Source organism: Pristis pectinata, chromosome 11, assembly GCF_009764475.1.
Source record: "Pristis pectinata isolate sPriPec2 chromosome 11, sPriPec2.1.pri, whole genome shotgun sequence".
NCBI classification, from domain to species: Eukaryota; Metazoa; Chordata; class Chondrichthyes; order Rhinopristiformes; family Pristidae; genus Pristis; species Pristis pectinata.
The window spans coordinates 51,727,209-51,744,852 of record NC_067415.1 but is presented as its reverse complement, the minus strand read 5'-3'; the positions used below and the strand labels follow the sequence as shown (position 1 = coordinate 51,744,852).

Below are 17,644 nucleotides of genomic sequence, written 5' to 3'. Positions count from 1 at the left end.
ACCTGTGCATAGTACAAGTCATGTCCAGGCTCACCTGGACATTTTGCATTCAAATGACAGCAGTACTGTTGTTGAATTATCATGTATTACAAATGTTAGTCATCTTGGCTCAGAAAAGATATCTCAGAACATGTGAATAATGCAAGATCTCTCTAATTACCATTTGTGTCAGATATCTGCCAGAGGTACATTAATTGCACGTTAGCTTGGATTTGTACTTTTTAATGAGCTATATGACTAATTATTCCTACATCATTTTCCTCCCAATAAAACGTAACCCATTGGTGTTATCTTTCATTGGTAAGAACGAAATCATAATGATGGCAATTAAACAATTAACTGCAGGAAATATTTCCAGTAGCTTCAAGAGGTTATTCATTTCATTAGGAGCAGCTGTGAAGATGAAGTGTCTTTCTTTACCAATGAATTTTCTTTTTGTGAATACAGTTTTATCTTTGCCTGTTTATCCTCATGATGAAGAGAATGAAATCACTCAAGGTGACTTGTACTATGCACAGGTTTGAAATCTTTATCAATCATTTTCAAGCATGTTGAAGTTACTAAGCTTGATCTCATGAGGACTTTTCCTTTATTTGCAATAACAGGATAATTTTACGTAATAGATTTGGTCTTAGCTTTTATTCTTTCAAACAGAAATATATTAAGCAGTTCTTCACATTAAGAGATGGCTCTGAAAGTCTCATTCAAAGTGAGGACTCCTTTTCAACAAAAATTAAAGAGGTGCAAGAATTCTATGGACTGCAGGTAACAGGAAAACTGGATCCTGAAACAATGGAAGTAATGACAGAGCCTCGATGTGGACTTCCTGATCTTGCTTCATATAGCCTCTATCCTGGGAGACCTCGATGGAATAAAGCATTCGTCACATACAGGTGAAAAATTCTTGCTTTGTATTGCTTACTGTTTTAGTTCAAAAACCGAAGTACAATGACATAACACATTTTTTTCTTCCTAAAGTGTGGTGAACTACGTACCTCAACTAAGCTACTTTGAAATAGAATATGCCATATGGAGAGCTGTGAATATTTGGCAAAAAGTAATCCCACTGAATCTTGTCAGAGTCTATAATATTGAAGCTGATATCATGATTTCATTTGAACCACGTGGTATGTTACTGCTTTTAAATTTGTATATTGTTAATAAGGGAATAGCTTATCAAATATTTTACAGCTCATTTATTTCATTTAAACTTACAATAATTCTACCATTTAGTGGAAAAAACAGAAAATTATGGAAATACTCAGCAGGTTAGGCAAACTGTAGAAAGAAACAGTGTTAATATTTCAGGTCAATGACCTTTTATCAACGTTGTTTCGTGAAACAAATGTTTTAGAGTAAATTTAATTAAAATTAGATTCTGACAAGTTAACTGTTAATAATATTATAATTGACATCATATACACTTATTCAGTGCTTGAGTTGAATTTGAGTATGTTGTATTTTTGGAGATAATTTGAAGGACTTTTGGAACAATACCATTGGAGAGGGTAATAATGGGATTCAATAATCACAGGAAAATCTCCTTTGAACAGTGAGTGCAATTGCCTAAAGCATAGCACAGTATTTGCACAGATTGTTGCTCTAATTCTGTTTAAAAGAAATTATAACTGTAGCATTAACTATTGTCCATAATGGGGAAATTTGTAGTAATGAAATGATTGAAGTGTTTTTTTTACAGAGCCATTATCGCCAATGTAAAATAATGCATCACATTTGATATATTCACAATACCTTTTCCAATTGCAAAGATGACATTTATGTGGTCATCACTTAATGCACAGGACCTTGTATTGCTTGTGATACAACTAACAAATGTAATTTGCAACATTTCTAACTCAATTGCCAAATGCCATTTTTAAAGGTGCCCATTTCACTTTCACTCAGTGATAACATACCCTGAAGATGACAGTAATATTTGGCTAACAGCATGTTAATCATTGATGGATTTTCCAATGGTCCTGATCATTTCAGAGGCTGACAATTATCTTTTGAAAAATCACAGGCATGAAGTCACACGATGCCAAATCATTAATCAATTCTGAGGTCGGGACTGTTGGACCATAGTATAAATTTTTTGTACTCTCATTTTCTTAACTTATGCTCTGTAAGTTTTTGATTAAAGATAATAATGAAAAGCTCTGGGCTAAAGTGCCTTTGCCGACTTACAGAAGAACAATATTTCAAGTGTAAATTGTGTCAAGTTTCAAGTTCGTGCAATCTGTTCACTGGTTTAAAAAGCATAAATGTTAGAAGTTGGTCTTGCCCAACTTTAAAGGAAAGTTCTGAATCATTAACATTCCTTATGTCTCGAGAATACCCCAGATCTGCTAATTAGGTTGACCCCAGAAACAACAGTGGAGATAGATCCATCTGACTTTGAACGTGTGCAAATTGTGGTGTATCTTGACTTTTATCTCTTTGAAATTGCTAAATTTAAATCTGTAAGAGATGAACTTCAGTGGGCCTCCTCTGCTTTTACACCATTATTTCTGGCAATAATTCTATAGAAACCTTGGCATAAACATTTCTATGTAGTTTCTTCAAGGTTGCCAGTAATCTGCTGAGATTATGCTGAATTTGTGGAATTTTGCTTTCATAGATACAGAAACTGGGCTCATTTTGACTCCATAAGTTTTATATTTGATATGAACTAGATTTTGGTCCAGGGATTCAGGATTTTTGTTTATATTTCTGTGTAAGTAAAACTAATGTGGTTCCAAAATCTGACATAATTAAACAGGTTTTGTAATTTCAGATCTGAAAATGCAGTTTCAAAATGCTAGCACAATTCATGAAATATAAAATGCTGCCAGAGATTACAGAAATATTATAAATTACACAGCAAGGAGATCCAATTCCTGTAAATTACAGAGCACACCAAAAGAAGAAACACATAATTGACAATTTTACCTACTACAGTCCTTTAAATTGCATTGATTTATTTCACTGTACAGGCCATCCCCAGGTTACAAATGCCAGATTTATGGACATCCCTACATATGAATGAACTCCTATGATATTCATTCTTACAAACAGCAGAGCTAATTTTCTCTCTCCACTTTTATTGACGGTTCTTTCTCACCAGTCTTGTGTTTTTGATGCAATTCCTTACTATCCTGTGGAGGTATGGTTACCATATCGAGTGATTTCAGTGCACTTTCTAATGTATGGACAACATTGACTTAAGGACACCTGTAAAAATGGAACCCATTCATTACCCAGGGATGGCCTGTATTGATTTGACCATATTTCCCATAGAAGCTTCCAGGATCCAAAAATTCATGTTTTGGAGTGCTAGAGATATTCTGTGTGCCTTGCTGACAATGTGGACATTGTCATAACATCTGTGAGCTTTGCTATAAATGATTGAACTATTCTGATGCTTACCCACTGCGTTTGCCTTTCTGGAAAATCAAAAATAAAGGATAAAATTGACACTGCTGGACATGGATCAGACACTTGCATCACATTCTTATTTTGGTGGTGCATGAGCTATAGATTATAAAATGCTGGTTATTCCACATTCTTAATCCCACAAGAAAGGAAAATTACCCCGGGTCTGGTTGATATTTACTCACAGAACATGTGCATTGCATAAAATTGGAGCTGCATTTTCATATGTCGAACTCTATTGGCAGAATTGCAATAGAGTGGGGCACTCATTCAGAGTTGGTCATTGGCATCAGGAAGGAAACTTGGAAAATTATTTGACTACAATGGTTGACAAATCGTTGAAGGAATGTAACTTTTAGGTCCAGAAGCTTTGTAGCTGCAGTTAACTTGAAAACAATGCCTTTTTTTCATTTCACTTATTCTTTTTTAGTTCATGGTGACAATTTTCCATTTGATGGACGTGGAGGGACTTTGGCTCATGCATTTTCACCTGCAGGAGGGATTGGCGGGGATATACACTTTGATCAGGAGGAAAATTGGACATTAAGGCGCAATGGTAAAGAATACTGAAAGTAGATGAAATACGCAACTTATGCTGAGGGCTAAACACATGGGAGTCTGAATGCCAGCGCACATTCTAACTGGCCCAATTAACTTTGTTAATCTATCTAGCTTTTTAAGATAGATACATTTCCTGCATGAACAAAAACTATATTTTACTGTAAGATTTCACAACTACAGAGTAAGTGAACTGCTCAGCTTAGATTCAATTAAGGTGAATTGAGGTGATACAAGTAAGGAAGAAATAGAGAGATATGTTCATGGGGTTAGATTAAGAAGGATAGGAGTAAATAAAAGGAGTGTAGACACTGGTGTGAACCTATGAAGCCAAATATCCTGTTTCTATAATGTAAAAGCTGTGCAAGGAAATACCACACAAATATCAAACAAATGCAGGTCTTGATTAGTACTTAGTTTCCATAATATTGAGTTGATTGGATTTATTTTATATAACTTGAAATGGCAGAAAGTGTCAGAGTTAAGTCACAGATTTTTTCTTCAACAATAAGAATAACAATCTTCCCTAAGTAATAAGATTATCTAGATTATTGACTATTAAATGATAATCTAATTTTTATTTAACTGGGTGGCAATAAACTAAATTGTTCAATAATTAGTTTTTATCTTGATAAATTCATCTTTAAAATGTGCATTCTAATTATTTTCTACAATAGTTAAAAAATTGCAGCTGCCATACTTGAATTTGTTAGTAACACAATTAACTATTTTCTTTGCAGGTGTCAACTTATTTCAGGTTGCAGCGCATGAGCTTGGTCATGCATTGGGTCTTGCTCATTCCAGATATCGATCTGCTGTGATGTATCCAACATATCTTAAAAGAAGTTCAAACAGATTCTCTCTTTCAGTTGATGATATTAGAGCAATACAAAATCTCTACGGTATGGCCCATTCTTTTAAAGAAAAGCTATATTATCTGCTAATTGAATATTTTTTTCAAAGCTATAGAATAGATTTTCTAATTGTTAAAGCCTGATATTTGAGTAATAATTAAGTGCAACTAATAGGGAAACTGGATAATCATCTATTATAGTTAATTGTCAGTATTTTTTTTATACTTCATCCAGTCATGCTAATGTAATTTCAATCTTTCCTGGAGGATTGTATGCTTTCTTATTTGTGGATAGATGCACTTAAGTCAGTGAAAATAGCATCTTGATGTAAGAGACTATTTTCCCCTGGGGGTACAGTATGTGAAACAACTCTGAGACTGAAAGGAGAGATTATCCAAGAGCAAGATTCATTTCATTGCTTACTTGATAATTTTTTGAGTGGACTGCTCAGTTGAACTGTAAAACTCTGTGGTAATACTTTTATGAGAACTAGTTAATTTACTTTATTATGCCAATGGAAACACTAATACACAGGGCCCTCATCTCTGAATGCAATATACTACAGCACTGGTTCTGTTGTCCAGCTATGGCCATTCTAACTGAGCTCAGACTCAATTGTGCTACAGCTTGACTAGTACAGTTTCCAATACTTGTCTAAGCTTCTACATGGTCAATTATATAATGGAAGCAATTAAAAAACCTCAGGGAGAATCAATTTGAATCATCTGATTATATATGGGGTGTATTAATATGCAAATATGAGAATAGATTATGGGAAAATAATTGAGAGAATTGGATTGCTTTGAGAGCTGGCACAGACTCAGTGGGCCAAGTGGCCTCCTTCCATGTCATATAAAAAAGATGAAATATTTCAGCTGTTTCAGAAGTCTTCTTTTCTGGGCAGATTTACAACAATTCTGCCTTTTTATTTATGCCAAAATGCACATTTGCATGGGAATTCCCTTCTGTGCTTTGAGGAGGACAATTAAAATCCTGGGAGAAATGCCAGTAGATCAGTGTATAGCTGATGGATTTTTCACTCCCCACTAGAGATCTTCAAATTGAGAACTACAGCCAGAGGTCCTGTTAGAAGAATGGTGCTAACGGTAGCTGTGATTTTTAAAGCTTGCCAGGATGTAATTATATCACATGCTTTAGCCAGATCTGCAGCTGAATTCTTGTTTGGATGAAGTTCATGCATCAGGATCATTTCAGATTGCCACTGGAGCATTAGTTCCATAAAGTATTCAGCTCTCCATACATTTGTAATACAAACGTCTGAGATTTTGTTTCCTCAAACAAACAATTTCATCCATTTTGTGAGCATCCAACTACATTATGGAGTTACAGAGTCATAGTCGTACATCATGGAAACAGGCCCTTCACCCACCTTGTCCATGATCAAGATAGCTCTCTGTACTAATCCCATTTTCCTGCATTTGGCCCCTCTTTTCCTTTCCTATCCATGTACTGTCCAAATGCTGTGATTGTATCTGCCTTATCGCCTCCTCTGACAGCTTGTTCCATGTACCCACCACCCTCTGTGAAAAACTTGCTCCACAGTTCTCCTTTAAATATTTCCCTTCTCATCTTAAAACTACTTCCACTAGTTTTAGACTCCCCTATTCTTGGAAAAAAACTGTGACCCTATACCCCATCTATGCCCTTAATAAACCTCAGCCTCCTGCACTCAAGTGAGAACAATCTCAGCCTATCCAATCTCTCCTTGTAACTAAAGTCCTCCATTCCAGGCAACATCTTGGTGAATCTCTTCTGCACTCTTTCTGGCACTATAATATTCTTTCTGTAGTGTGGTATCCTGAACTGCACACAATATTCCAAGTTTGGCCTAATCAATGTCTTGTAAATCTGCAACATGATATCCCAGCTCTTATACTGCATGCCCCTGCCTATGAAGGCAAGCAAGCTAAATGCCTTTTTTACTACCCTATCCACCTGTGTTGCCACTTTCAGGGAGCTTGTACACCTAGTCCCTCTGTATGTCAATGCTTCTAAGGCCTCTGTCAATTACTGTATTTGTCTGGCCAGTATTAGATGACCCAAAATGCATTACCTCACACTTGTTTGGATTAAATTCATCTGCCACCGCTCTGCCCAACTTTCCAGCTAATCTCTGTCCCTCTGTATCCTTAGGCAATCATTCTCACCAACTACAAATCCACTAATATTTCTGTGGTCAACTAATTTACTTATCAGACCACAGACAAGCTCATCCAAGTAATTTATATGTAGGGAAAACAGCATAGGTCCCAGCATTGTTCCCTGTAGTACACTATTGGTTACAGACTTCCAGTCAGAAAAGAAACCCTCCACTACTACTGTCTGCTTCCTATCATCGCCAATTTTGGATCCAGTTTACCAAAATACCTTGGATCCCATGTGCCCTAACTTTCCAGACCAGCTTATCGTGTTGGACCTTGTCAAAAACCTTGCTAAAGTTCATGTATGCCATGTCTAGTGCCTTGCCTTTATCAGGTTTCTTAGTAACCTCCTCAAAAATCTCAATTAGATCTGTGAGGCAGGATTTCCCATGCACTAAACATGCTGACTCCCCCTAATCTGTCCCTGCATTTCCAAATGATCATAAATCCTATCCCTTTTTCCGGTTGTTTCCCGATTACTGACGTAAGGGTCACCAGCTAGTAGTTTCCTGGCTTATCCCTACCACCCTTCTTGAATATAGGAACGACACTGGCTACCGTCCAGTCTTCTAGTACCTCACCTGCGGCTAAAGGCGATGCAAAAATCTCCATCAGAGCCACAGAAATCTCCTCCCTTGCTTCCATAACACCCTGGGATAGATTTCATCAGGCCCTGGGGATCTGTCCACCTTAATGTGTGCCAATTTCTCTAAATGCTTCCTTTTTCCTGATCCATAAACGTTCCAGACTATCAGTGTACATCATTTGAGATAATAAATCTGTGTGCACGTTCATACATTTCAACAAATGTTCATGGCCTAAGCACCTTAGATGAGTACCTTCAGAAAGTGCAAGGCAATCAATGGCCATGGTTCATGGATCCAGTGGGGGTTCCAGGATACCTGCTGGATATGGTATTAGAGCATCCTATCAGCCTGTAATTATGCGCTCCGGCTGCCTCATTATAATTGGTAGAAAACTGCAAGATAGCTGGAGAGGGTCTACATCCTAACTCTAACCCTGTACAAAGATTGGAAACAAAGCATGAATAACACAAAACATGAATAACCAAACATTTTCAAGCAGATCTGGGTACAGTTAATGGCAGGCAAGATAACCTTCAACCCTGTTGCTGATCCAAACTGACGATGGCCTCAGTGCCAGACTATCTTAGAGTTGAAACCAAAATATAACTGTCTAGAAGAGGGAAATGTATGCCATGGAGATCACCAGGTCTCTGACCAGTTCTCTTCATGCTGAAGGGGTGATTGCTATCATATCACTATTGATTATAAAATCTGAGTCAATGACTTGTTAGCAGATTAGGATTGTGCTCCATATTAGATCAGTTGCTCCTCCTCCACCCTCCCAATATGATGAGGGTGTCATGCAATTTATTCTGTAAGTTATCACTCACTGCAAAAACATACCGATCATTTTGAAGGATGTGTTGGACAATGTTGTGAGGGCAAAAGATCTTGTGAAAGTATAATCCTTGAATTCACATTAATCTATTGTTCTGCATGGAAGTTTGATGGATTTCTTGTGAGAAGTATTTGGCATGTTGCTTTGTACTTCACTCAGATGTCAAATTGTTCTTTGCTGATTGCCCATTCTCTCCAAGCAGAGTTTACCACATCCACAGGTAGTATTAATCTTTATGCAGTGATGTGCTCTCTTCCTGAATCGTCCACTTTGCAACTCAAAACTTCTCAGAAGTTGGGCATTTTGTTTGGGTGAAGCTTACAAGTTCAAAGAAAAAAACTCAAATCCACATAGCAGCGTGATAATTTGATAATGATAAATAGACCATCATAAGGAGGGGCAGTGAGTTTAAAAGAAATAATGCAACAGCAAATCATTTCAAGTCAAGAGAAATGGTAAAATGTATTTATAACAAGATGGAAAAATAGAGATTAATGGATTAGGGTGAAATAGAGATTTTGGTGGAAATAGAGATTAATAGATTTGATCCAATGGCAATGAGATGGCTATGGCTGCATCTAAATTATTTAGATACATGTTGAAAAAGAACTGAGAGAGAAAACATGTGGGGTAGCTTCAACTGTCATGCTTGACATAAGGTCAATGGAGAGGAATAATATTGTTTTGAAGACAAAGAAATATTATCAATAGGAATGGAGATAAGAGATATTACAGGATGTAAAACATTGCTAGGATTGTTATAGCTATTTTGTTAGGCAGAGTATTAATCAAGAACTAAGAATAACATGATTACTTGCTGTAATAATTGTAGAGGGCTTTAATCTTCATCTGGACTGAATATGTCAAATTTGATAAACACTTTGGAAGATGAGTTCACAGAAAGTATTGGAGAGCATTTCCTTGCCAACTGCAAAATAACCAGACCATACAGGAAGGAAGACAACGAATTCTGCAGATGCTGGAATCTGGAACAATACACAAGAAATGCTGAAGGAACTCAGCATCCATGGAGGGAAATAAACGGTTCGCATTTTGGGCTGAGACCCTTCATCAGGACTGGAAAGCAAGAGGGCAGAACCCAGAATGAAAAGGTGGGGGGAGGGGGAGGAGCACACACGGGCAGGTGATAGGTGAGTCCAGGTGAAAGGGAGAAGAAAGGTGGGTGGGGGAGGGGGAGAAGATGTAATAAGCTGAGAGGTGATGGGTAGAAGAGGCAAAGGACTGAAGAAGGAATCTGGTAGGAGAGGGCCGTGGACCATGGAATAAAGGATGGAGGAAGGGAGGAGAGGAGATGGGCAGGTCATCAAGGCGGGGGAAGTGAGCCATAGGGATAAGGGAAAACAAAGGAGTGGGGGGAGGGGGGAGAAAAAGAAGGAGTGGGGTTACCAGAAGTTAGAGAAATCAATGTTGAGGCCATCAGGTTGGAAACTCCCAAGGCGGAATATGAGGTGCTGTTCCTCCAACCTGCATCTGGCCTCAACATGGCAGTAGAGGAGGCGATGGATAGACATGTCAGTATGGGAGTGGGATGTGGAATTGAAGTGGGTGGCCACTGGCTGTTGCAGCGGACTGAGCGAAGGTGCTCGACGAAGCGGTCACCCAATCTGCGTCGGGTCTCACCGATGTACAGGAGGCCGCACCAGGAGCATTGGATGCAGTAGATGACACCCTTGGATTCACAGGTGAAGTGCTGCCTCACCTGGAAGGATTGTCTGGGACCCTGAATGGTGGTGAGGGAGGAGGTGTAGGGACAGGTGTAGCACTTGGTGCAGTTGCAGGCATAAGTGCCAGGGGGTTATCAGTGGGGAGGGACGAGTGGACAAGGGAGTTACGGAGAGAACATCTGCCCTCACCCCATCCCTCTCCTGACATAACAGGGACAGGGTTCCCCTCATCCTCACCTACCAGCCCACAAGCCTCCATATCCAACACATCATTCTCCGTGACTTCTGCCACCTCCAACAGGATCCTACCACCAGTCACATCTTCCCCTCACCCTCTCTCCGCTTTCCGAAGGGACCGGTCTCTCCACGATGCCCTTGTCCACTTATTCCTGTGGCTCCCTTCCCCCACCTTGACCTGCACATCTCCTCTCCTCCCCCCCGCATCCTCTATTCCATGGTCCACGGCCCTCTCCTACCAGATTCCTTCTTCTTCAGCCCTCTGCCTCTTCTACCTATCACCTCTCAGCTTATTACATCTTCTCCCCCTCCCGCACCCACCTTCCTTCTCCCTCTCACCTGGACTCCCCTATCCCCTGCCTGCGTGTGCTTCTCCCACCTCCTTATTCTGGCTTCTGCCCTCTTCCTTTCCAGTCCTGATGAAGGGGCTCAGCCCAAAACGTCAACTGTTTATTTCCCTCCATGGATGCTGCCTGACCTGCTGAGTTCCTCCAGCACTTTTTGTGTATTGCTACATATAGGAAGGAATCCCATGGGGAAGAGTGGTCATTATATGATATAATTTTACATTGAACTCAAGTGTAATAACCTTAAGCATAAAAGTAGTGCCTTGAAGTGCAAATAGAATCAGTTATGTCAGAAGGTTGATGATGGTCAAGGTGGATTAAGAAATTTCATAATTCTGAATGACTATACATTTCCTTAAAAAAATAAAGACTCCATTGGAAAAGTACCCTACCCACAGCTAAGGATATTGAATAGTATTGACTTAAAAAATAATCTTATAAATTGAAAAAATAGGCAAAAATACAACATTAGAATAAACAGCAAGAAATACAAGAACAGCATGAGTGATTCTGTAAGGATGTAAAGTTACAATAGACCAGTGAAAGCAAAGGGATAAGAACAGTAAAATCATAACAGACAATATGGACATGGATGACATATTAATCAAATGTTTGCAGTGGACAAAATAACAGCACAACTGCAATTATATGGAAAGTCTGTAAACCTATCTTCCTAAAGAAGGTGGCTGCAGAGATAACAGATGCCTTGCTTATAATCCTTCTCAATTACCTAGATTCTGGAATTTTGAATTTCTGGATCTTTTGAAGTTTTATTCAATGGAGAAAGCTGCTTTATAACTTCAATTGCATGACCATATCAGGGATGGTTATCAGTCTTAAATAAGGTCTCCAAGTTCTGGTTATCTCCTCAGAATTTCCAGAATGAGTTCCTTTTGAACTGTTGTTTTATATGGAAGAACAGAAATCAGCGTTCATATGGTAAGGTCCCCCATAAAGCAACGAGATCAAAAGCCACAAAGTAGGAGGTGATTGACAGATTAGTATTCACGTTTGCCTTTAAAGCATGAGCACACATTTTGGTCGATTGAGGAAAAGGATACACGAAGATCAAGACATCAGACGTGGAACAAAACTCATGCTCTATTGGGTAGCAGTGATTTCTGTTTTCTTATATGCTCCAGAGACCTGAACTACCTACACCAGGCATCTCAAGGTGCTAAAGATACCAGAAATGCTGTCTCCACAAAATCATCTATATTCACCGGAAGGATAAGTGAACCAACATCGGTGAACTCTCTCAGGCCAACATCACGAACGCTGAGGCCCTAGTTACACTCAGTCAGGTACATTGGGTAGGCTATGTTCTTCACATATCCAACACCCAGACTCCCAGAACAGACACTTTACTCCAAACTCTGTCACAGGAAAATAATACCAGAAGAAATGATTCATGAAGGTGCTCCCACTGACTCCTGAATCTCTAGCCCATGACTGCTCAAAGTGGAAAGGAACACCAGGGATGGTATTAACAATTTTGTGTCTATCCATTGGTAACATACAGAAACCCTACATAAGTGGTAGAGGGAGTGAATCACACACCCAGCCATTTTCCCTGACAAGTGCCTCCTGCTACATCTATGGGAGAGTCTGTAGTTCCTGCAATGACCTCATCACCTGGGAACCCACAAAACTGGAGTGGAAGCAAGTCACCCTCTAAGCTGAGAAACTGCCTAAGGAGGAAAAGAAGAAAATTTGTGAGGACACCAAAGGAATTTCCCAGCTCTTCTTTGAGATTTATTATTTTCATAACTGTCTGAAGAGGCAAATCAGCCTTTCAACTCCTTACATGAATACACCTATTCTGACAGTATGGCACTCCCTCACAGCTACACTGAAATATCTCAGTCTGAAATACTATGTACTCAAATTCATGGAATTGGTATTGAATCTATGACATCCTGAATCTAAGCATGAGGTTATCACTCATCAAAGGGTCTCATTGCTGTTGTCAGACTTATTTTCCTCCAAAATTCTTCAGTTAATAATGAATGTTTTTCTAAAACTTAGAAGTTCCAGCCACCAATGAACGTTTCCCACACAAGAAATATTTTCCATGTTTGAAATTTATCTATGATTCCAGAAGTCTTGGAAAATCTTATAGATCACAGAAAACTGGGCCAATGTAATTTATTTTCTGCCTGGCTTCTGGTCCCTAAATACCAAATCTAAAAATGTATGTCAGTGTATCCAACAAGAATGTATATTAGCAGCAAACATATTTATGTGTTCTAAACATCAAAATTCAAAGCACGATATAAATATGTGTGCATCTTTACTCAATCATGTCACCATTTCCATGTGATTTTATAGTAATTAGTATTTTTCTCTGTTCCAAACATTTTTCTTTCATAGGAACCATACAAATGTTTAATCAAGAATCCGCACAGCCACTGATGCCAGATAAATGCGATCCTTCTATATCATTTGATGCTGTCACCAAGGCTCATGGAGATACCTTTCTCTTCAAAAATGAGTAAAGTTATTCCAGCTTATGTATTTATTTTTCTTTATATGAATACTCACCCAATATTTTAATCTAGGTAGTTAAAAGCCACTTCTTTTATGACTGTTGTTTAGATACCTTTGGCGAAAAGATCAATACACGGCAGATGTCACGATTAGCTCCATCCAAGATGTTTGGCTAGACCTCCCATCAAATATTGATGCAGCTTGTGAAATTCCTGGAGACAGTATTTATTTTTTCAAAGGTGGGACTGGTTTATGTTGTAGTGGGTTGACATTAAGAGTGATTGAGGCAACAACCAGGGGATATTATGGAAAAATTCTTATTCATTTATGATAATTGATTTCTTTGAATTGGCAAACATTATTGTGGTCCATCTGACCAATTCCTAAGGTCAAAAAATACCACATACTGTATTCTGAGTAAAATGTAACTTCAATCGGGGTGTAAAATGATTGATTAATTAATCAGATGTCTCTTTAACACCTCATCTATTTTTTTCTTGAATGGAATTCTTAATGAAATTTATATTTTTTCACTTGCAGGATCAAAGTTTTGGACCTACACACACAACAAACTCAATCACAAATCATCTCAGTCTATTTACTTATTTCGACTTCCGCCATATGTGAAACAAATTGATGCAGCACTATTTATACAACAAACAAAGAAAATACTCTTCTTTGTAGGAAAAATGTATTGGAGGCATGTATTTTCACTTCTGTTGCATTTGTCCATCTAAATTCTAGTCTTTATTCGCCAAGAGTACTGCAGCCATCAATGTCCTCAAGCACACCCTCTTTTGCATCATGCCTTTGTCCATAATAAAACTTGTACTATCTCCCACCCCAGTTGTTCTTCCTGGTGTGGCCGCTTCAGTGTGTTTGGTAAATAGCTGCTTCAATGTCCATCATCAGGTCTGCCCGAATTAAATTAGTCACCGTTGGGGCTCACTGTCCTCTGTCATAACAACTTGCTATTTTAGGACTACCCTGAAGTGGGGAAACCAACCTGTGGTAATTTCCTTCACCACTAATGTGTCTCCCTAAACACCTCCCTTGTTTCCCCTACCCTAATTTTCAAAGAAAAGTGAGTAGCTCAAAGAATTCTTTGTCACCAGGACTGTTCAATTGCCTCTGCTGCTTCCCTTCCCCACTTCTGGCTTCCCTGCCCACCTTGGGTACTGTCAAAAACTTTTTTTCCCCTCCAGCTTCTTGTTTTTCCCCCTCTTCTACAAATTCCCCAGTGATTTATCCTTTGAAGTCTGTGTCAGCCATCCCATAACTCCACATTTGGACTTCTCCCATCACAGCACTGAAATGGCAAGTAATAAATTCATAAATGATGTCCACTCCATGTGCGATTTTCCCACTCCATCCCTTGGACTGGGAAAATCACCGTTCACTGTTGGAGTTTCTTGAAGTTGTAAGTAGCAGGAAGAAAGGGGTAACCAGAATTTGTGAACATTTGGACTTCAGAGACCAAGAAGGGCCAGCAAAAGAGGTTATTAAAACAAAATTAGAACAGATGGGATTGGGGGTAATATACAGATGTATATAGAGGATTAGTTAATGGACAGAAAATGGAGTAGGAAGAAATAGGTCATTTTTGGGTTGGAGAACTATGGCAAGAAGATGAACTGCAGTGATTGTCACTGGGACTCCAGTTGTTTACAATTTATATCAATGAATTGGATGAAGGGACTGTAAGCAATGTATCCACATCTGTTTATTGCTGGGTGCAGTGTGTATTCTGACAATGGTGCAGAGAGGTTTCAAGGGTGTGTGTGCAGGCTAAGTGAATGGTTAAGCTCGAAATAATTTAGATATAATTTTTATAATGCAGAAAAATTTAAATCAGTCATTTTGGTAGAAAAAATACAAATTTTCTAAATGGCAAGAAATTGAAAGGAGTTTGTTTTCAGAGGGACCAGTAGGAGCATTGTATCTTGGACAGCAACTGATAGACTTTATCATTAGCATTTGTGCTTCCCAGAAGCTGCTTCTGATTTTCACATAATCTGTCACATTGCTCAGAAATTAAGATGCAATTATAAAATAAATTGTAATCTGGGATCATACCATATTTGAGTGAGCAAGGAAATAGTGACCTGATTTATCCTGACAACTATCAACATGTTCCCAGTTGTTTGAACATCACAGCAAAAAGTATCATCTTGTACAAAAGTATTGAATATGCATCAGTATTCTCATAAGTCTTGGATGACGCTAAAATAGGTGGTATAGTGGAAAATGAAGGTTATCAAAAATTAGTGGTATCTTGAACAGCTGCGTAATTATTCCTTGGAGTGTAGGAGACAGAGGTGATCTTATAGAGGTGTATAAAAATCATGAGGGGAATAGATAGGGTGAAGGTACTCAGTCTTTATCCCAGGGTTGGGGAATCAAGAACTACAGGTTTAAGGTGAGAGGGGAAAAATTTAATAGGAACTTGAGGGGTAACATTTTTTTTAAAACACAAAGGGTGGTATGTATGTGGAATGAGCTGCCAGAGGAAGTGGTTGAGGCTGGCACAATAACAACTTTTAAAAGACAGTTGAACAAGTACATGGATTGTAAAGTTTTAGAAAGTTATGGGCCAAATGCTGGCAAATGCAAGTAGCTTGGATGGGGCATTTTGGTCAGGATGGACCAGTTGGGCTGAAGGGCCTGTTTCCGTGATATATAACTCTACGAAATATATGAACTCTATCATGTCATATAACAGTGTTACACTGGTATAGATGGATTCATGTTCAGCCAGAGAAGGGGAAGAACCTTTGCATGAGTGGGAATTCCACCTTGTCAAAGATGCAATGAAGTTTCAAAATAGGAGAAAAACCCCAGCTACTTCAATTACAGTTATGCACCTGCATTTTAAAAATAAAAATGAACAGTTCAATATTTTTGCATTTCCAGCTGTGCTGCAGTATTGCTAGTTCTGTTCTCTAACTTAGATCACTTAATTTAGGCAATGATTATAAGAAGGATGTGGTAATACTGATGTAATTGAAATCAAAATTAAACAAATTCTGCATCATTCTTGAATTAAAACAAGTCCAGAAATTCTGTATTGTTAAAAAATAGCATAATACAGAAAATAAAACCAGGATGGCATTAGTTGTAAAATGAATACTATCTAAACTTTCCATGCATTACAACAATACAATTTTAATAGTAAAGATTTCTCAAGCACAGATCTCTGAACAATAGGAAATGTGCATTATTATTTATTTACTTGACCATGTCAGATAATGTGTGATCAGCCATTTTCAGTGAATGTATTTTAATCTCTCCTGCTTAGTTATAATACAAGAATAAAGACCATGGACTATGGCTATCCAAAATGGATAAGTAGTAGGTGGTCTGGAATCAATGACAAGATTGATGCTGCCTTTCAAAATAATGGTAAGCGTACCCAAAGTGACAAAAATCTTTTGATGTTTGTTATGACATGGAAAGTATTGCTGATAGAATTAAGGGAGCAATCTTATTCTCATCTCAAATGTAATAATGTGGCTTGGCTTTCCCTAGGATTGGTTTACTTCTTCAGTGGGTCACGGCTGTATGAGTATAACTACTGGAGGAAAGAAATTATGCGCACTTTAAGTTCCAATCAATGGCTGGGATGTCAAGCATCTGAATTATGACCCACAATATACTGAATATTTCCATCTATCCTTTCTGGAATCTTTCACAAAGAAAGAAAGACTACAGGATTTATTAAAGTTTATTTGAGTGGTATATGTTTTCTTTGATTGTATTCAACTTTGATACATTTAAATATTATTATTAAATAATAATACATCTGGAAGCAAGGAAAGAGAAATAATCTTTAATCCTAATGAGACCGTTGGTTTTATAACCCATCAGTAAGACCAATGAAGCATTATAGTTCGTCACGTCACTACATTCATTCTCTGTGGAGTAGAGAACTTACCAGAAATTCTGCATTGTTAAAAAGCAGAGTGATGCAGAAGATAAAGCCTGGATGGCATTAGTTATAAAATGAATACTAACTCAAATTTCCCTGCATTACAACAATTTGTAAGTTTTGCACGAGATTATTTTTAACATCTGAAATGATTTTACAGTCAAATACTTTTTGACATGTAGTTATTGCTCTAATGTTTGAATTTCTGCACAGCAATTTCCCACAAACATCAATGCAATAATGACCAGATAACCTACTTTCTTTTAGGGATGTTACTTGAAAGGTAAATACTAAATGGCACACTGGGAATCTCTGACATCTACCTGAGGGAGAACATGGGCCTTGGGTTAAATAAAATAAAAACAGAAAATGGTGGAGCAACACACAATGCACATGAACTCAGCAGGTCAGGCCGCATCTATGGAGGGAAATGGACAGTTGATGTTTTGGGCCAAGACCTTTCATAAAGACTGGAGAGAAAGAGAGGAGATAGCCAGTATAAAAGGTGCGAGGAGGGGTGGAGCAAAAGCCAGCAAGTGATAGG

General features: G+C 38.3%; 1 protein-coding gene across 1 annotated transcript; it reads left to right on the top strand.

Moving 5' to 3' along the window:
• Positions 1-383: 383 nt before the first annotated feature.
• Positions 384-16,899, top strand: LOC127576003 (matrix metalloproteinase-20-like). Its single transcript, XM_052026321.1, has 10 exons — positions 384-518; positions 655-893; positions 979-1,127; positions 3,845-3,970; positions 4,713-4,874; positions 13,056-13,176; positions 13,281-13,411; positions 13,713-13,872; positions 16,471-16,574; positions 16,701-16,899. The coding sequence occupies exons 1-10, from the start codon at positions 402-404 to the stop codon at positions 16,814-16,816; spliced, it is 1,425 nt and encodes a 474-aa protein (XP_051882281.1). The 5' UTR covers positions 384-401; the 3' UTR covers positions 16,817-16,899.
• The last annotated feature ends 745 nt before the right edge of the window (positions 16,900-17,644 follow it).

What these genes read in the sequence shown, in the direction of transcription:
- LOC127576003 (XM_052026321.1), top strand. Translation starts at nt 402, where the DNA reads ATGAAGTGTCTTTCTTTACCAATGAATTTTCTTTTTGTGAATACAGTT. An exon ending in GTGACTTGTACTATGCACAG is followed by an intron (nt 519 to 654) that starts GTTTGAAATCTT and finishes TCTTTCAAACAG; the next exon opens with AAATATATTAAGCAGTTCTT. An exon ending in ACCTTTCTCTTCAAAAATGA is followed by an intron (nt 13,177 to 13,280) that starts GTAAAGTTATTC and finishes ACTGTTGTTTAG; the next exon opens with ATACCTTTGGCGAAAAGATC.